The sequence below is a fragment of the Suricata suricatta genome, chromosome 1, assembly GCF_006229205.1.
Source record: "Suricata suricatta isolate VVHF042 chromosome 1, meerkat_22Aug2017_6uvM2_HiC, whole genome shotgun sequence".
Taxonomy (NCBI): domain Eukaryota; kingdom Metazoa; phylum Chordata; class Mammalia; order Carnivora; family Herpestidae; genus Suricata; species Suricata suricatta.
The window spans coordinates 72,579,740-72,600,948 of NC_043700.1; the positions used below are offsets into that span (position 1 = coordinate 72,579,740).

The 21,209-nt window shown below is 34.5% G+C and overlaps 1 protein-coding gene across 6 annotated transcripts in view; it reads left to right on the forward strand.

Annotated features, from left to right (window-relative positions):
- LRBA (LPS responsive beige-like anchor protein) overlaps positions 1 to 21,209 on the forward strand; it is a 688,703-nt gene that overhangs the window by 646,469 nt on the left and 21,025 nt on the right. For all 6 annotated transcript variants that reach the window (XM_029940220.1, XM_029940227.1, XM_029940238.1 and 3 more), the window contains 3 exons: positions 3,730 to 3,792; positions 8,922 to 9,077; positions 14,728 to 14,895. In XM_029940220.1, the coding sequence (XP_029796080.1) occupies positions 3,730 to 3,792; positions 8,922 to 9,077; positions 14,728 to 14,895 (387 nt within the window). The remainder of the gene's footprint in view (positions 1 to 3,729; positions 3,793 to 8,921; positions 9,078 to 14,727; positions 14,896 to 21,209) is intronic.

The following is a 21,209-nucleotide window of genomic DNA, read 5'->3' on the forward strand; positions in this document are numbered from 1 at the left end:
TTCATCTCATCCAGCCCCGTGTTTTACCAATGAAGACACTGAGCCCCAGGGACCTTGCCTTGTTCAGTATCACATATGGCCAGTCAGTGGCAGAGCCATGTTTGAACCCAAGATTTCTGACTCAAATTTTATGATCACCCCTCTATGATTTATTACCTCTCATTAGAACAAGAATGTTGGGATCTGGATTGAGCACTGTTCTTTTTGGCAACTAGTTAAAAATTCTAATTTTAAGAAGGCAAATCTTTTAAAGTCCTGAAGATTATAGGTTTTTTTTCCAAGCCATTGTTTTACATGGGAAAATATAAAAGATAGATTTTAGTAGTCTGTTACCTTATCATTAAATCTGTAAAGTGTGCATAAAGTACTGCTCATTATAAGACCTGAACTGGTTGCAAAAAACATAAATTCTTGAACAGGGCCTTATGCCAAATTAAATGCAAAAACTTTTAGAATGAAACAGAATTGAGTTGACATTCAAACAAAAACTTGGTGCACTGACAATGCTCAGTAAGATACTTATCATGAAGAATCAGAATTTATTAAATACTGCCATTGCCTATTAGAAAGTAAGTGAATGCCAGTATTTGATTAGAGAATAGCTTTCAGGAAAAGCAGAGAAGGGAAAAATCAAGGTATATATAATTGTCTGTATTATTAGGTCCTTTTATTCCTTTTTCTTCAAGTGAACTTACAGTGCTAAATGTGCATGCAGATGACTTATATTTGGGGACTAAAGATTATAATTTAACAAATGTGATTTTTGGATTCTCTAAATAGCACTTGTTAGAGGAAAAACATGCTGGTGGTGTGTTCTATCAACTGCACTAGAGGATTACCTACACCGGGCGCAGTGACTCTTAGCTTGGCAAAACCGCCAGTGCGTGTGGCATCACAGCCGGCACAAAGGTGCTCATCCTAGGTGGCTGTTTGTGGAAGCTCTGAGAGCTTCTTGGGTCTGAAAGTGACAGCAGACGTGCGAGAAACAAATCTTTTCAATTGCTGGGAAGCCCTGGCTGCTCTCTGCCGCTGACTTGAGCCTAGCAAAGAGGGTGTTCAGCAGGAACTCAACTGGCTCAACCAGAGGGCTACTAGGTTTCCAACTGATAGCTCAGGTTGGTAGGTACCCTCCAAAAGCACTGATGACGAGCTCCTGGCACTCCCATTTTGAGCAGGCTTGTTTTCCTGACCAGAAAGCTTTCTTCCCTTAGTAGCTCGCTGTCAGGTGTTCTTTTCCCTACTTCCAGTTTTTCTCTAGATAATGCAAACTGGCTTAGGGGCAGCATCACCCACCCGTTCCCAGCCCAAGCTCACCATTCTCTGAGATAAGAGCTTGGGGGACAGCATATGTTTTTGCCAATTCTTTGCCCATAATTCTCTCCAGTGAGCCTTCTTTGTGTCTATGGGTTTTGTCTCCAGCCTCTGGCTTTAGAGTAAGACACAGCAACTCCTCACCAGATAAATCTATATGGGAATACACAGGTATTCTTCTACAATATGATCTCCAATTCTGAACTTAGACCTGTACCTGAAAATGTTAAGCATTCATTTTATTAAATCTATGTCTCATTTCAAGTATGTTTATATAATCTGATCTTTCATTTTATCATGTTCTACCTTTACCTTGCCTTGATATACCTTGATTTCAAACAAATGTCAGGAAGAAAAATGTCAGAAATTCCTAACAGTTTTCTTCAATGAATATCAAATTCATGTTATATATTTTTTTAATTTAGATTCCTGCTCTTTTCTGAGAATCTATGATTTCCATAGTTTGTTCATTAGACAGCCATCTCCTGTCATTTTTTCAGCAGTGTCTGTCCTGATTTAAAAAGAAAAAATCATCTTTATTTTTCTTTCTCATTCAAAGGACCTTACAGGAACTGTGGTAAAAATAAAATAAAAGAATAGCAACTAACATTTAAAGAGCATTTTCTGGGTTCTGGATGATGTTTTAATCTCTACACGTACTAACTCACTGAATCCCCTCAGTCCCTTACGATGTAGGTTCCACATTTAGGCTGAACCATGAAATCACGGTCTTTACAGGTCAAAATGTCAGATATTATTAATTTCATATTGTTCAGTCTAATCCACTTCACAGATTAGGAAACTGAAACACAGAGGCTAAATAACTTGCTCACAGTCACACAAGCAGCTATCTTTGAGGCCCAACCAAAGTTACCGTCGTAAACCTCTTTCACGATAGTGTGTCTTTAATGTTTCTGTGATCCCAGATTCTCAGAGAAGTAGAGAAAAATTATCAAGGTATTAGTGTTGACCAGCACTGGTATCACTGGAAGTCAATGGCAGTCTTGGATAAACCAGAGCCTCTGGTGCATTTTCCCTGAACATTCCGTATGGGTCCTATGGTTTCTTTGCCGGCAGACCCAGTAATCAGGAAAGACGATACCTTGAGTAAAAGAGACTGAGTTACACAGCTTACTTTCTTCAGCTATCTTAATTTTTTATACATACTCAAGTATAAACATTTTTAATGCTAATATTATACTTACTCAGATATTTTATCAGTATTAATGATCTTCAAACCTTGAAAAGTTGGTATTTGCTAATGGGGAAATGATGGCACAATAAGTTTTAAGATAATCTAATGAACTCATTGGAATGTATCCCATTTTTCTTTTCAGCCCCTCAAGGACAGTCAGAAAGACCTCCTAAGTGATGATAGTGTTAAGCAAAGTTCTAATACCAACTAAGCAGTAGTTTAAATGCTGATGAGTCTGTATAAGGCAGATACTGACCAGAGTGAATGGCTGAGTCATTTGGGGAAAATAATTTGGAAAAGGGCCCAGAATTTAACTATCAGAATTATAAAGCTGAAAAGATCATCTCTTCCAAACCCTTCATTTTTCAGGCTGATGCTTGCCTATGTCTCCGTAAATAGCCAGCAGCAGCTCCCACTTCCTAGCACACTTCCTCCTTACCTTCTACTTTTCGCGGGGAAACAGCCCACAGAATCTCTTTTCAATTACAAAATAAGTATGCAGGAATCTTTAGAACCATTTTGAGAATTGAACAGACTATTCTTAGCATGGATTGATTTTTGTTATTCATTTGTTTCTCAGAGTATTTTTAAATTGAAACCATGGAAATATTAAATATTAATAAAACTTTTCTTAAAAACCTCAATCCAGTCTTTAAGAAAGTATTTCAGCCAAATGCATTTAACTAAAACATTTATCTGCGGATAGCTTTCTTTATTTTTATTCAAACTTTCAATTGATTGGTTTTAAGTGATGGATGAAACATTAAATGTTCCCTGACGCAGAGCTTTCCCTTTCTCCATCATAAATTGACGTTCTTGTGGATCCTTTGTGCTGTAGCATTCAAAACTGCCTTTTTAAGAAGTAACAAAAAAAATAGTATTTGCTACAGTCAGCAGATGGTTGTCACATTTTGTTTTCAGCGCGCTTTACCACTTAATTTTGTTTTGTTGCAGCATCAGAGGTTGCCAGTCAAGCATCTGCTATAGCTTATGGCCCAGGACTGGAGCCACTGCTGATGGCACATGTTCAGAACAGCACTAATCTAAAATAAATGTTTAATAAGCTAGCCACGAAAGCACCTGGATTTTTTTCTTTAAATTTCACAAACTGTATGAGAGATTTAGAGGTTGGAAACAATTCTACATAAGATTTGACTTATGCATTTTTATGTAGGTTAGTATATGAAAAATAATGCTTTTTTTTAATCTTTTGTGAATTCCAGCTCATCAAGGTGCAGTACAAGACCAGCCATACCAGCTGCCAGTGGAAATCGATCCTCTCATAGGTCTGTCACTTCTTTCTCTCTTTGCGATTCATTAAGCTCTGTATGGTGGCCCTGAAGTGTAGATTACAGTTGTTTTTCACTTGCTGGTTGCTGGGAATGGAATTTTCCTGATAAACCATTTGCATGCAAATTGGAATGCAATGAGCTGTGGCTATGATGGTATTTCATCAACTCCCCCTCGTTGGTTTGCCTAATTTGAACAGGCCTAGGACGCGTGTCACTGAAAATTAATATGGATGCTGTAATAATGTGTGATTGAGAATGCGCATGAAGTACTGTCAGGATAATATTGGATCTTTTCATCACTCAGACTTGTTGATGAGCAGGAGCGAGGCACGTTATGATGAATTGGTGCACCGGTAATGTGATGGAGCTCCTTTGCTAGGGAAATTTTCATAATAACAGTGGGGTTCTTAGCAGCACTGTGTTGTGAAAAATAAAACTGTAGTGCCAGGGTTTCATCATTAAAGGAGATCAATCCTTTCTTCCTGGACCCTCTGTTCAGTCTGAGGGGATTAATGTGCAATTGCAGAGCAGTTTCAAAGTTGAAATATATTGCCCGGCCAATGGCAGTGTTAAGATATTTGTATTCATTTTCCTATGGTCCTGTAGCCCAATAAATTGCCATTGGAGGTTAAATTTGTTCAAGGAGGAAAAAAGAAAAGGGAGGAGACCAGAAAAAGTCATTGGGATGAAATGAGCATCTGCAGCAGATGACTTCGAATATTTAATTGCTTCTATGCTTTTTGAGTCACTTAGGCAAAATCTCTAGTTTAGCATTTTTCATTCTTATGGGTGGGGATTTCATATGTGGCTTCACTGAGAGTGTTGCTGATCTTAACATATTAACATGTCTTCTGGTTAAAGATGCTATTTCAATAACTTTAAGAATAAAATACTTGATTGCCTACTTATTGGAGTGTGTTACGAATGGATGTGTAGCTTGTAATTCTGTTAAATTTCCCTGGCACATAAATTTGTTAAAATTTTTAAGTTTTCAAATAAAGCAGATGAATACACTGATTTATTATTTTAAAATCCAAGGTCTTCCCTATGGTATGTCCCCCCTCCCTTTTTTTTTTTTTTTTTTGTCTTTAAAACCATTGTTTCAGTAGAGAGCTAGGTGGCTACCATTTGCAAATGAACTATCAAGATGAACTAAACTAACTTTAAGCTCAAAACTAATTCATTTGTCATTCCCCCACATACAAGCAGAAATCTAGGAAGTAAATATCCACATGAAGGATAAATACTACTCTGATTCATAAATAATCTTTTGCTTTGAGTACATGCCGTATATTACAAAATCAAATGTTCACTTGGGTAAAGTTTTAAAAGTCAGAAAAATAAAGTCCATTTGATAAGTGCTTTAAAAGCATTATTAATGAAGTGTAGAATCATTCTTTGCCTTTAATTTTGAAAGTGACTATCCTATAGGCAAGTCTAATTAAATGAATTCGGCAACTGTCATCCTTTTTACATTAGGCATGGGTAAACTTTTTTGGTAAAGGGCCAGAGAGTCAATACTAAAGGCTTTGTAGACCATAAGGTCTCAGATACAACTACTTAATTCTGTCATAGCCCAAAAGCTGCCACAGACAATATATAAACAGGTGAGCATTTCTGTATTCCAGTAAAACTTTATATACAAAATCAGACAGAGGCCATAGTTTTTTTCTCTACTGTAGATCATTGGTCACCCAACTATTTGCTCCTGTATGCCCTAAAATAATTGTTTAAAACCATTTACCTTCCCATGTATTTTAAATGTAACATCTGAAAGTAACCACAAATTTCGATAGTTGCAAAGGTTATAGTTTCTTGCATAATGTATAAAATTTTAAATCTAACCAACGGAATTTAAATATCAAAGGGAATTAATAGTCAACATTTTCTGTTTTTAAAAAATGCATTAAAAAGCTATCAACAGTTAAAAATACTTTTTTAAGTATCCTTTTTTCATCTAAATTTTTTAATCTTTTTTTATCCTTTTTTATATTTTTTATCCTTTTTTCATCTAAATTTATATTTTAATTCCACCTCTACACAAATTTATTTTAACTTTTCAAAATTACTTTACTGAAAATACTTTTCAGCAATAAAAATATATGGAAAATTAAACATATGTATATAAGTTAATTGTTAAAATTTTCTATGACCGTAAGGTTCTGTTTTGTAAGAAAGTAATCTGCACTGAGTTATCATTACAAATATTATACACACTTATTAAAATTATAATTTTTAATAAACATTATTAAACATTAAAAAGAATCATTTACTAGAAATACATCTTTAATGAGACGGATGGGACTTCCCCCTCCTCCCCATCCATTCCCCCAATTGCTCATGTATTTGAGTGAACATTATTTGTTGCTGAATGAGACAGGATTTGTCAATGGTTCTATCTTTTTATTTATTTTTACGTTTTTTTAAGTAGGTAGAAGCTGTGAGGAATGTTACCTATGTAAGAAAATAGACGGGAAAGGAAAGAATTTTTTTTAACAGTGTCACTAAAATCTTTGAACTCTTTCTGAGTTATGTGACAAAATTTATATAGTAACCTATTATTAAGAATTATTTTCATGGTTTGTCATTAAGTGATCATTTTAACAATCTATCATTGAAATTTATTTTTAACGATCTGTCAATTGACATCATGATTAGACCCTCCTTCCATTTTATTGAAAGCCATGAATTAGAAACTACCGGGCCTGCAGAATGATTTGATACCGTGGCATTCACTTTTCAGCCTTACCTCAGTATTTTGAATTGTCCCTTGATTTGCATCTCAAGAGATTTTCATACCCTCAGATAAAGCACCATAGTAAGATTCTGGATAGAAAAGAAATATGCCCTTATGTTATTTAGTGGAAGAAGCGCAGAAGAGGACGCAAGAAAGGAAAACTCACAGGAGAGTTCTCAGGCAAAGCTGTTTCAGGGAAGAGAACATATAAAAGTTGAGGAACTAGAAATTGATTCCCTTAAAACCATCTGTGCTTGTTTATCCTTTGGGAAATCTTATACCACCCTCCTGCCAGGGGTGTGCATGCCCCAGTTTGAAGACTGCTTATCTGGACAAATACACCTAATCTTCTTTAAATAAAAATACCTTCAGTACTGAATCTTGGGAGACAACGAGATAAAGGAAGGCAGTTGTGAGAGACATAGATTAAATAGATTGGATGGCTGGATGTTGCAATATTAAATTATAGGTAAGCACTTACTTGGAAAATAGTTATATCTGAATGCTGAAGGGGCATCAGCCTGCACCCATGGGTACTTTGTGGTCACTCAGTTCAAATTTATGCACATACCCAAATCTGTGAAGCAAGGTCCTCCTAAGAGAGTGTGCCTCCCCACCAAAAAAAAAAAAAAAAAAAAGGCCAATGAAAATTTATGTCACAGAAACAAAAGTCATATAAATGGTAACAAATAAATATTTTTACAGTTTTCATGTGGAATGGAGAACTGTAGTGACCAGTATAGAAAGTATTACATGCCTTGTCTTTAATTCTAGATTTCTTGGAATAAAAAAAATCTAAGTTGTACCACACAGCTACTGCAGCGGGATGCTAATGTCTCTCTGTGATGCACTATGATACTCATAAAAGCTTTTCTCATTTGCCAGCAGCTTCCCTCTGTGTGGGAAGGAGGTGACAAGAGAGTGATCCCCAAATAGGATTCTGCCCTTTTTACTGCTGCTGTCTACTGCTGCTGTCACTTTCTAGTTCATTAATCCCCCAAAAGTATATGAAGCCAATTAACAAGTAGTTATCTAATAATCTTCCTTGGTTACGTTGAATAGACAGACACTGGCAGAGTCTTCCACTATGTCTGTGCATATGTTTGCTAGGTCATGTTTGCCATGAGGGCAGGGAATCGTTTACTTCTCTGCATCCACAGCAGTTCCTAGTACAGCACTGGAAAGTATTCTGAATACTTTTTTTCCTTCTGCATGACTTTCTGAGCCTTCTCGTAGGTTGGCCACATTAACTTAGTTATTACATACAATGAATTTTTTCCTATGTTTTTATTTTTATCAATCCATTTATAGGTTGGAGTTACCCCCCCCCCAAAACCCTGAAAACCATGATGCAAAGAATGTAATGATCAGATGCAAAAATTTGTTTTCTTCTGATTTCTGGTACAATCAAGTTTGTTTATTATTATAAAAACCATTATTTGTGTTGGAAAGTTGGTGTCACGTGAAATAACCCTTAGGTCACTGGAAACAAAGCTTTCTATTTGGTTGTCCTCATGGTGCCAAAGAAGGCATCTCAGTAAAAATTCCTTTTCTGATAATGACATACTTAATAGTATATTTCTAGAGGATTATTACCCTTCCTATGTGCTTGATGTCGCTCTAGGTCTGACCTTGTGCCTGGTGACAAACCCCATATCAGGTGCTCTGTAGCACTTTGAAAACACACTGCCAGACTGTCTTGTTTTATTGCTTACATAAGGAGGAAAAAGGTGGCAGTGTGCTGTGCTTTGACTTTTTCAATTACAAGTATCTTTAATAAATAGTCATTCTACCCTTTCCTTACATGCACGTGCAGCTGTAAACAGGGGAAATGGGAGTTCACATCTAGTCAAATTAAAAACCTGTTAAAGCCAAAGTATTCCAAGATGCTACAATATTTCAAGTATATGACATTTAAATTCTAATATCGCTTTCTTGTGACAAAAAGTTAAAGGCAATAGATTGTCACAGTATGAATCCATTCTCATGACAATGGACGTAATGAGATTGTCAGAAACACAAACCTAACTGTGATGCAATCTGGAGACTGTAATCTAGTTTGGTCTTGCCCAAGAGCTAGAAAGCGTGTTCTGAGAATTGTATACTATTTTGAAATTGCAGTATGTTATTATTTTTCCCTCTAGGCAACATTTCTTTCTGAAATGTTGAATTTAGCTACCCGCATTCTTCCAACAACTGGATATATTTCCCTGTTTTGTTTTTCAAATATTATTATGCTTATGTTTAAAATTTTAAATTAAAGATCAGATATTCTTGTCCTGGAATGGTTTTTCCCCTCAACCCAGCCACCAATGTCAGAGACCATAAGATTTTTGTACGTGTGTGTGTTTAGTAGGATTTTTTGTTTCTTCCTCTGTTGTCACAGCCAGCAATACAGGAATGCACAGGAGGCAAATCACAGACCTTTTAGACCAAAGTATTCAAGTCCATTCCCAGTGCTTTGTCATCACTTCGGACAACCGCTACATTCTCATCTGTGGCTTCTGGGATAAGAGTTTCCGAGTCTACTCCACAGACACAGGTAATTTACTTTCTTCCTCAGTGAACTAAAGTTAGCTACAGGTAGCCCTGAGAGGCTAGGATGCTCTCTCATCTTCTTCCCCAAGTTACAGAATTCTAAAACGTGTGGCATAGGGAAGAGACATTTTTTCCCTTTTTAAGTAAAAATCTATAATACAGTCCACTATTAAGTTAGCTTCAGCATGGTTTTAAGAGTCAGTTTGTTATAGTAGGTCTGTCTCCCAAGCCTCATGCCTACAGAATGAATGATTGATTTGAAATCGTATCCTGGTATGTAAGTACCATAAGAGCACACCAGGGGCACATACCTGTAAGTGTATTTTCCCACGTTTGTATTATATAAAGGGCATTTTTTTGTCCTTACTGGAAATTCTCATTAAGTGTATTTCTTAGTAGTAGATATCTTGCCTCCACTTAATTCTGCGTACAATCTTCCTGAAAGCTACATCATCATGAAAGAAAGTAGCTGACTACTGGTTTTATGTGTGACAGGAGCTCTTGTTAAAATATAAAAGTTTAAGTGTATATATTCATTAGCATGCATCTTCGTAAGGGACAAACCAGGCTTATAACTCATCGTTATTATGGAAGACCCAATCTAGGAAATGTTTATAAATTTTTGTAGGAAATTCAGAAGTCCCTTTAAAGTATTTTAGAAACTGTTACAGGAGGAAATCAATTTATAGTAAATATGTAGTTAAATATTTGAAAGAATTAAAATTAGATATTAATATATCAGAATTTGATATTACTGTGGGAGTAGAAATTTCAACAAGATTCTACAAATATCTTGCTTAAATGTGGGAATAGGAAATTTTTATAATTGAAATTTCTAGTTAATTAAATGTTTTATAGTAAATCTTTTTTCTGTCTTGTTAGTAATCTTTATAGGATGTATGAGTCCATGTTTCTGTGTTAGTAAGTATAATACATTGAAAAATTAGTTGTTGGTATTCAAGAATATTGTCCTAATGCATTTTGATGATTTAACTATAATATATACCTATGAGAAAGAAGGGGGAAAATAGTTGAATATATACTGTTCATATAATAGACCCTAGAAGTTGTTTTTGCCATGAACTTATTTTTTTATAGAACTGATGATAGTTTTCTTAAAATGTATATCCTACATTCTGTAGGTCCAGAAAGAAAATAACCATTATCCAAGTCTTTCTCATTAACTAGGCACTTACTACATGCTGAGGCCTATGAGGTTGATTACTATTGAGCCTAAAATTCCTCTAGAATTCTTAAAAAATGAAATGGAATTGTTGTGTTCCTTAAAATCATGTATTATTATAGTGACTTTTCTGATTTAATAAATGAATTTAAAGTTTAACCTCTTCTTTCACTATTATGGTAATAACCTTAGAATCATTTGACCTCAAATTGTGCTCCCCTTTTTCATAAACTTTCAGATTAAAATTGTTAAAGCCTCTCACAGAATTTTCTTAAACCTTCTTTTAGATGCTTTTCATTCTTTATACATTTAAAAATTATTGCATAATTTACATACAATAAAATTCTTTTTGGGTTACAGTTTGGTAAGTTTAAGCAGTGTATAGAATTACATAACCACCACCATAAAGACGCAGAGCAGTTCTGTCACCCCAAAATTCCCTGTGCCCCCACTTTGTAGTCAGCCTCTTCCCCCACCTCAGCTCTGCACCACTGATCTATTCTTCATCTCTGTAATTTTGTGTTTTCCAGAATGTTATATAAGTGGAATCATATATTACGTCAATCTTTGGTTTGACAGTTGAGGGTTTTTGAATTTGCTAACATTCCATATCACTTTTAAAAAGCATTGAATGTTAATATTTGTAATATAATTTGTAATAACCTCACTTTTATGTAATACTAATAATTAAAATAACTTACATTCACACACAGTTCTTTAGAATTTACAAAATCCTTTCATATACATGATATTGTTTCAACTTCATAACAGTTCTATGAGAGAGACATAACAGCTATCTTTAATCCCTACTTTTCAGATGATGAAACTGAGGTTTTGAAAGGTTAAGTAACTTGTTGAAATTTGTATAGGTAATGGGGATTGAACTTGGTGTTGGAGCCAGCTCTCCTGACTTCACATGTAGCATTCTGTGTCATTACACCATGGTACCTCATATAGGTGTACCTGTCACTATGGTTAATTTTGGGAAATGCTATTAGGTACAACTAAGTTACTGTATGTCTGCCACGTTACATTAGACTTGATAAAGTAAGTAACATTCCCTCCCCTTGTTCTGAAACCTTGCACTTTACAGGGGTTTTTTGACACGTGAGTGTGTGTGTATATGTAAAACATTTTCATAAGTAGTACACTTATTTTAAACTTCATTTTAGTGGGACTTACTTAGCTTATACAATAAAAATATTTACATTTGCCAGAAAAGTTATGAAAAAATGCTGAAATGATAGTACTAGTAGGTTTATTCATATCTTCTATACAAACAACTCTGATGCTAGTTTTATTTAAAGTAACTTCAGTTAAGGGAAATACGTATTTTATGACAATAGGGATATTAAATATTTTCTCCTTTAGGTTTACCAGAAAAGCAAGGGAAAATTGTATGATCAATAATATATAATAGCAAAAGTATCACAAGTGTTGAATTCAATTGTATTTTAGCACATAAGCCAAGAAGAAAATCCTTCCCTTATTAGATTCAGGGTGGGGTGGGATGGGGGAAAGAAACATGGTTGTAACGGGAAATTCTTTAAACATAAATCATGTTTTCGGGACACAACCAGAACAGCAGAGGCAACAATAAAACCTTCCCTCGGCAGTGGGAATTATTTTCAGGCCACATTTCAGATTCAGTGGTGTAGAGTCCTGAGCTTGAATTTTTTTTATTTGTAGCACAGCTGTCAAATAAAACATTAACTAGAAAATTTGTTCTGTCAAAAAAAGGATATTCTAGTGCTTGTGGTAATATTTGATATTAGTGTGTGGAGAGGTGGAGTGGTATTAAAGGAAACAAAACATAAAGGTTGAGGAACACTTACGAGATTATCAGAAAATAATTTACCAAAAAGAGCAGCAGGTATTTATATGCTGTGATTTATTTAGGAGGCGTGAACCTCAACCTCATAGCAATAACAAATACCGCTTAGGAAGGGTGCCAGAACAGGAAAAGGTAAACTTAAAAAAGTAATGCTTTCCAGAGTTGAGTCCAAAGTATAAATTGTAAAAAATAAAGTTAATTGGTATAAAATATGAAACCTTTAGGTGTAAATATGTAAATGTCACATCAGTTCCTCCTTTTGATCTTCCTTGATGCCCAGTCTAAATTCATGCTACCTTATTAGTCTCACTGATCCTACCTTGTTTTTTTTTCCTTTTATAATACTTATCACGACTCATAATTAACACATGTTTGTGTTTGTTTAACGTCTGTCTGCCCCACTAGACACTAAACTCTGTAAGGGCAGGCATCATGTCTATTTACCACTAATACACATATAAGAAGGCCTAATGCTTAGCACTTAGTAGGTGCTCAGTCAATATTGGTTGAGTCAAAAATAATTGGGATAACTTTGGGGGCCAGAATTAAAACACGAGGAAATTTTAATTAAAGAACCACAGTGATTGAGGATACATTTTTCTAACACTGACATAGATACAGAGTGATGACTTAGAATTAATAAATGGATCTGGGAAGATTCTGCCACTGTAGTTAATTTATCCCACTTGTACAGCTAAATTTTACCACTTGGTTCTCACAGGAGTTGAAAATTAGGTAGGTTCTCAGGAGAATAGCTGCTTGTTTGTAAGAGGCTCCTCCTGGAAGCAGGTGGGTTTCCTGTGCTCCACGTGCCTCTCGTACCGTTAATTGTTAATGTAGTCACTCCTCACTCCTACAGCCCACTGGGTTGATGGGCATCAAGTCTTAAATAGGCCTACCCTAAATAATCTATTTAAATTACTCCTGTAGTTTACATGTTCTCAGCATTGAAGTATAGGCTGAGGCAGAAATAACTATACCTCCCGTTATCAAAAACATAGCCAACACACAACACAGTATGTTCAGTTATTTTCAGTGGTTACAAGGACGTTGCCTTCAGTTTTCCAGTCAGTACGGAGTACATTCAGCTGACTAATTTCGTCTTACCCTTGGTAAGGCCTGCCTTTACTCTGACCCTTCTACCAATAACCCTCTCTACTTTGTTCTTCATGGAAACTGGAAATGATATGGAAATGATTATATCTTTTCATATTTAATTTGCTCTTTTTCGTTTCCATGTGTTTATTCTAAAAAGGCTGGAATTCTTCTTGACCTTTGTTGATACAGTTAATTTTTTAAATGAAATGTTTTGATATCCGTTTAAAAAGTTGAAGAAATTCAGAAGTACACATTTTTAACTTTACCTGCTAAATTTTCAGCCTTTTTCATAACTGTTAGACTTATTAAAATCAAGAACTTTAAAAAATAGCATAAGTACTTTTTTAGTTACAGTTATGATTATCTTGAAAAGTTAAATATACATGGATGTCAATAGAGACCTCAAATTTTGAATAGGTTATATGGTACAAATTAAACACAAACTTTTTAAGGCATATGAATCTTTTTTCAGCTTAGTGGTCTTTCTTCTTAAATATTTGAATTATAGTTATATGTCCCCACTGAAACATTTATTCAGAAATTTAAAAAACTCATGCTGAATATTAGAGATAGATACTCTCTGACATTCAGCTGCAGGTTCTGCAGGCCTTTTGAAGGAAAATGTTAGCTAGAAGCCAAGGGCTGCTGTAGCTATTTCATTCTCTAGACAGTTTGTATGAATTATAAACACCATCCTGATTTTTAAAAAAAGATTTTAAAAGTGGGGGCTTCACTCTTGTTTCTGGCGCTGTTATGTGAACAGTTCATCCTGCGTCTGAAGCCCTAGATCTGTAGCCAGTTTAGTGGGTTCCTCCCTGTCACCCCCAGTCATTAATGTTAGATAAACTGCCATTATCTGAATTTCATCATCAGTTCCCAAGGAAGTTTCATCATTCAGACAATTAAAACGGAGAAGGAATGACCTGGCTCAAATGGCAATCACAATATATGAGTCTTTTTACCAAAATTTAGTTCACGTAATTCTAAATTGGAAAAAAAAAACAAATAGAAATTCTCCGAAGTGACTTATGTCATCCTTGTGTAGATCACTTAAAAAATATATATTAAACCTTTACAAATTCAGAGATAAGTTTGCATTGGTAGAATATAAATTATAAAGTATTTAAAGAAAATCACATAAGTTTCATTTTTTTAAGTCATACAGAGTAATTTAAGAAATTGCTGAGATTGTTCCAAATAAGAGTTCTCCTAGGTCTGTTTTAATCAGTAGACAGGATTCATTTGTAACTTATGGTAGCCATGTATATAATGCTATATTGTACCATAATCCTCAAATGTTTGCTGAAATAGTTTTAGCCTGTGTCTTTCAAAAATGTTATTATCACTGCTCAATTGATTTTTTGTTGTTGTAATATTCAAAGAAAACTTTTAGTTTAGACCAGATCAAACTTTATTATAAACCTGAATCATCAGAATCTGAGTTAATATGACTTCATTATCTTGTAAGTTAAATGGTCACTGGAACTTTTCTCATATTTTTTTAATAGCAGCTTTCAAGAAAATTGTTTTGTATTTCAGGAAAATTGATCCAAGTGGTATTTGGCCATTGGGATGTCGTTACTTGCCTCACTCGTTCTGAGTCTTATATTGGGGGAAATTGCTACGTTCTCTCAGGGTCACGTGATGCAACCCTTCTGCTCTGGTACTGGAATGGAAAAAGCAGTGGGATTGGAGATAACCCAGGCAGTGAGTACAACTCATTTTACAAGTAAACTGTTACAAGTGATGTCTAATAACATTTTGCAGTGACATTTGAAGTTACGTTTTTCATCCAGGTGAAAGTGAAACTGAATTATCGAGTTGTTTTAATTTCTTAGTTATAATTTAAGAACGGTCTAGATAGGCTTTCAATTATTAACAGTTTGTGAGCATTGATAATTCAAATCCAACTACGGAATCTCATTTTTCACATTACAAGTTATTATGAGCTGAGCACATTAGTTCTTCATTGGAAATGGCTGTCACCAAATAAAAGAGGTGTTTCATTCACGAACAAGACAAAACATAAAAGAACAATCACATATTATCTTGTTTATTGAATTCGTATTTTAAGAGAGGAAAAGAAAAATTATAATTTCATGGAAACAAACCAGTCTTTATAAAGAATATGTTTTCATTTACATATTAAAAGATAAAACAGGTCATAAAAGGCCAATATGGAATATTCAAATTGGCTCTTGGTGTTTCATATGGGAAATGAAAATGTTCGCCAACAGCCTTAAACATCTTTATGAAACTATGCTGAAGGCAGTAAAACAAAAAATGTGTAACCATTTAAAATTGTAATTCACAGAAGGCAAAAAAGGAAGCAGCTACCATTAAAACCAATCACACACAGCTGCAGAAAAGAAATGGCTTTAGAAAAACACATTAAGAAGTAGGAAAAAACAATTAAAGGGACCACCTGAAAAATGAGAATTTAATTAAAATGATTATGACAACACTGAAGAGTTCCTGCAAAAATAGCTTTAGATTTTTACTTCATAAAGTAGAGCATTTTAACTGCTCTTAAATATTTACAGTTTCTTAATTTAAAGCAAGCTGCAGTACATTTGGTTAAGGAAGGACCATTTCGTCCCTGATTGCTTTACCTGAATACTGTGGCACTTACTTCTGTCACTCAGCTCTGAATTCTGAGACAGTCTGAATATGCTTAAGTCCATCACAGTTTGGATTGACTTCTTAAGCCTGTGCTTATTAAATGTGTAACATTTGGTTGAAAGTGAAATATTTAAAAAATAATCAAAAGCCAGTATATAATTTTAAAAGAATTATATGGGAAATATTTGTCAAAGCTGTTTATGCTTTTCTGTTTTTTGTGATGGGTAAACACGATCTTTATTAAATCCTCTAACGTATATTTCTCACGCTATTCAAATCAGGGATAATTCCCTGTACAAACAGAAAATGAAAAATAAGACTGTGACGCTTTGGATAATACAGTCTTTGTGATCAGGTCAAACTTTACTGGATGTGTTTCTGTGGAAGAGTGATGTGTTCATGTGCATATTTCACATATTTACAGAGACATCTGCATTTTATATATAATTACAATAAAATGTTTAAACATGTAAACTTAAGGGATTTTGTTTTTCACTTTCATTTGAAAAGTACTTCATGTTCTTACTGGACCCTCGCGTTGTGCTCCTTCTTCATTTCTGGCCTTTTAATGAGTGTCTTTCGATTTCTTTTTTTCCTGTGTCTATAAATTCAGTTATCAAGATTCAGTAATTTATCTTAGACAAACCTAGATTTGGCATAAATAATATATAATTTGTTACTTATCTGAAAATATATAGGAAGAACTTTCTCTTGCCTTAAAATAATGTGTTTCATTGACAAGTAGCAGTCCAAACACAAGAAAAAAAATTTTTTTTTACTTCTTTGGTGTAATTTGTGTTCTGTATGTTATACATGGTAATTACCAATGTGTACTCTAAGAAGTAGCTAGAGGTTTATTAGCTATACTTATATGTAATTGCTGTTATATTTCACAAATTATATTTTCTTACTAGAAATATTCAGTTTTTCCAGAAGGAAGAAATATATATATTTAAATACCTTATAAATCATCCAAGAGATGGTTTTTATATGCATGTCTTCTAGAAAAAATGAATCCAGTAGCATTGACCAAATCCTGGCGTTTGGAGTAAAACAAACCTAAGTTCTCAGCTTTGCTGTGGTCCTTCTGACTTGTCTGTAAAATGAGAGCAACAATAGTCACTGACTTAAAATGTCATCAGAAGCACAGAATGCTTAGAGCAAATAAATCACCACACAAACACCATCTTGTTGGCATTAGAGTATATATTATAATGTTATATTTTTCATAAGGCACTTTATACCCTCTCATTGTCTGCAGTACGGTGGACATTAACTCCTAGTAACACCAGTAATGAAAAGAAAAAAAATAAATAAAGGAATAACACAACTGCACGTCTCATAAAAATTTTAGAAAATTGTAATGTATCTTGACTAAATTAAATTACCTTTCTCAAAGTGAACCTCATCCTTTCAGGCTCTTCTATAATGTCTGATGTCCCAATCTAATTTACCTTAGCTTTGAAGGATGAATCTGGGAGAAAGACAAATAGGCACTTTTTCATATAATGAGAATTTCCAAACATTAGAATAGAAAAATGAACAAGCCAGTCTAAGCTTTTCAAAAGAAAATGACAAACAAAAACAAAGCCATTTTTACCGTGCATGGGAACTGTTTTACACATTCATGCAAGCTGGTTCAGGTTTTATAAGCCTCTGGCTCGCTGATGGCTCCACCATGCAGCCGCTGAAGTCAGAGCTTTTCACATGAGGAATTTTGGTTATGCTTCTTCCTACATTGTACCTCTTGGATGCAATATAAGTGCCCTTTAAGAAATGGCCGAGCTTCTTTATACATATTTTCAGTCTGGTCTATAAATGCACACAATGTCTCAACTTAAATTTTTCAGTATAGACTTTTTCTTCCGTGAAGGGAAAATAGGTGAGTTAAAGAAAACTATGCTTTTTGTGCATTTTTATGTCTCATTCCAGTATTTAGTTTTGCTTTCAGAAATCATGAGAATAAGCTCATATTTTTACTTGCTAGGGTCATAAGCCTGCGCCATTTTCTACAAATTAGTATTAGTGCTATAAGCTTTATTACTATCTTTTCAAAATCATGTTATCCAAAATTAAAATACACATTGCGTGGGGAAAATCCAGCTAATTCAAACTGGTTAAACCCCATATATACTATAAGTTGGGCTTTTAAAGGGATGCATATGTTTTATAAACTGCCTAAATTACGTGGCAAAAGCCTTATTTTCTGTATAACAGATAGTTTTTCAGCTTTGACTTTTCTGTTTTGTGATAGGTATGTCCTGTGGAATACAGTTTTTTTGCCAAGAAGAAAAATTAAGATTCAATTCCATTCAGTTACAGATTTTTAAATAAAACTAACCGGGAACATTTTAAAGAAAGATATTTCCTACAAGAAAGCACATCTCCCTTGAGAAGCACAATATATGCCCTGGTACTCTTTGTGATTTAGAGCTAGATTTGTGCACAAGAATGCTTTTTCTGAAACACTCACTTTTCCTTCCGAAATACACTATACAGACTATCCATTTTCAAATTTTGGAGAAAATCATCCCTAGTGCACCCAATTGACATTTAAATACTTTAAACTTTGAAATGATCTTATAAGCAAGATGAAAATTTACAAAATAGTTCTTATCCCCTGTTTTTATATTGTATTACTAGATCATAAACTTAAAATTAAATGCTTATTAAGCATTTAAAAGTAAATGCTTATTAAGCATTTTCAGGTTTCAGAGTAATTTTTTTAAAGCCACAGTTGATTAGCTTTAGAAGCAAATGGTTGCTGTGAGGGTGTTGCATAGGTCTGTGTATATGCTATTTCAGTAAAGTGGTTTTCCATCCTCACATTCTGGTTTTGATTTGATTGAAAGGTGGCATTTTTTTTTCCTCTTTGCAATCAGACATGCTAATCTATGTCAGCCTTCTCCTCTATGGGAATGGCGTCTACTGAGGGGGAAAAAAACAACCACACACAACTATTTAAGTTTTTTTTCATAACAACAAGATTCTGTTCTTTAAGAATATTTCAGCACCATTAATTAGAAAGAAGGTTTTATTAACCATAAGGCTAGCACTAACAGACCACAGAGCTGTTTTTTAAAGTACTGTATGCCATAGCTGCCCTGCTTTTTCTCTGTCGAAAACTTCATTTTGTTATACTCTCATCAATCACTTAAGTCATTACCGTAAATCCTACTGTTGTTAATTTTACTAGTATCACCCTAATGAGACATTCCTGCTATAATTAAAAATGAATTCTAACTTTAAGGCATTCTAAATTTTTTTTTAATGAATTTAGAATGATCTTGCCATATGACTATAAATACTGCTGATACACATAGACTACTCATCAGTCTATAAGAAAAGTAGTATCATTATATGTCCAGGTGTGAATTATTTACTGGTTGCTTCTATGCACATGTGCTTATGCATATGTATATTTTGTGCACATATTTAGGAATTATGTTCTTTCTATCATAAAGCCTAATATGTTTTACCGAAGCTACTGATAAATCCCTATTCTTTGTCTTGCCAAAATATAGGTGGATGTAACACAAACAGTATTACTCTCTTTAAGTAGGTGTCCTAGAGCACCATCTGCTGGATGTATTTGGGGACTTAATTTGGTAAATTTGAAAATCAGTATGTGATAAGACAGGTGTACATTGTTTTTAATGGCCTGTGATACATTATTTATGGGTCACAGATGCCGAGGTATGTCCATCTGTGTTGAACCATATAAGTTTGTGAAAGGAACCACTTTCTTCCTTCTTTTTCACTACCCTGATGTGGATTTGGAAATTTATAATAAATACATTGTTTAAGGAAAAAGTAAGCACAATATATGCCTCATGAAACAAAGCATCGGTTTGTCATGAGATAAACCCTTACATTCCTGATTGCAGGTAAGCTGCAGGTAAAGAAAACTGTTCAGCTATTTTGACCTTATGTTCACTAGATTCTGAATATGAAAGCAGTGCTTGACCCAAGGAGCCTTCTTGCACCCAGCAGATTTCTCTTGGTCTGATTCTTTGCCTAGAACATGATTTCATTATTTACCTCATCAAGAGCTTTCCTCGTGGCCTGACTTTTGGCGTACACTGCTGTACTAACACCAAGACTGCCGTGTATTTTTCTTTTTTTCTTGAAGAATTCCTCAAGTTGGGTTTGAAGCAGTATGTTGGCAGTGTTCGAGTTCAGGTGACATTAAACTACGTTTATGAAATTCTCCAGAAGGTCCAGGATGTTTAGTGCTCCATGATGTAATGCAGGCCCTCAAGTTCCAGCAAAACAAGTCTGTATTTACTGCTTGTAACTAATAGTAGATGTGGTAAAAGGAATTATATTCATCTGGCAAATGAATACAACCTTAATGTGCACCACATGCAGAGTGGTGGGCTGATGTGCCAATATATCACATTTATTTACCTTGTTTAGTTGCAGAGAAAAATGACTATACCATTCAGCCGTAGGCTGTAGTCATATAAATATGAGAACAGAAGAACTGATGATTTATGCCCTCAAATTGAAACTGAGTATCTTCATGTGTAGACTTTAATAGTGCCACACCAGAGAAAGGTGCTTGTCTGATACTTTATGCTCAGATGGGAAATTTAATTTCAAACAGTTGGTCAAGCTAATGTAAGAAGATACAAGTTCTCTCTGGTCAACTAGAGTTCTCAAAGAAAATTTTGAATGTCTCTTCATTTAATCGAAATTGAATATACCTTGAAACTGTGAGCTACTTTCTCCACCCTTTTTTAAACCTAAAAGCGGGAATATTGCACGTGTGTGCGTGTGTGTGTGTGTGTGTGTAACATTAGTGGAGAACCACCATAAGGACACATTTAATCAAGGCCTCCTAGAACAATCTATTAGACCAACTTTATCACCTGCCAAAAAGTTCATTTCATTAGAGAAACTGTGTGACAGCTTTGTGCATATGTACCTTATATTGTACTTTAGATATTCCTAACAGTTTATTGAAAGAGACCCATGAAATTAAGTACTCTATGAAATTAATGCCTCTATGATTTCTTTTACAAAGCAACTATTGCCCTAGTTTTTAAAGTAATTTTGCTCACAAATAGGCTTGGTCAGACTTCAGATTCTAAATTTGAAGTATTTCTAGATAGGGGTAAAAATCCTTAGAATTCTGTCTGTCTCCTATGGTGAGGTCTTCCTGACTGCTGAACTTTTTAGCTTTAATTCTTGTAGCTTGTAATTTTCTGCACCTGAGAGATTACTTTCTTTCCTTGGTGTGAGTGGAGTCAAGATGTTTCTTCTTTTTAATTGAGATAAAATGGACATATAACATATAAGTTTCAGGTGTAAACATAATGACTGATATATGTATCTACTGTGAAGTGATCACCATAATTTATTTAGGTAATCTCCATCACCACACATAATTATAC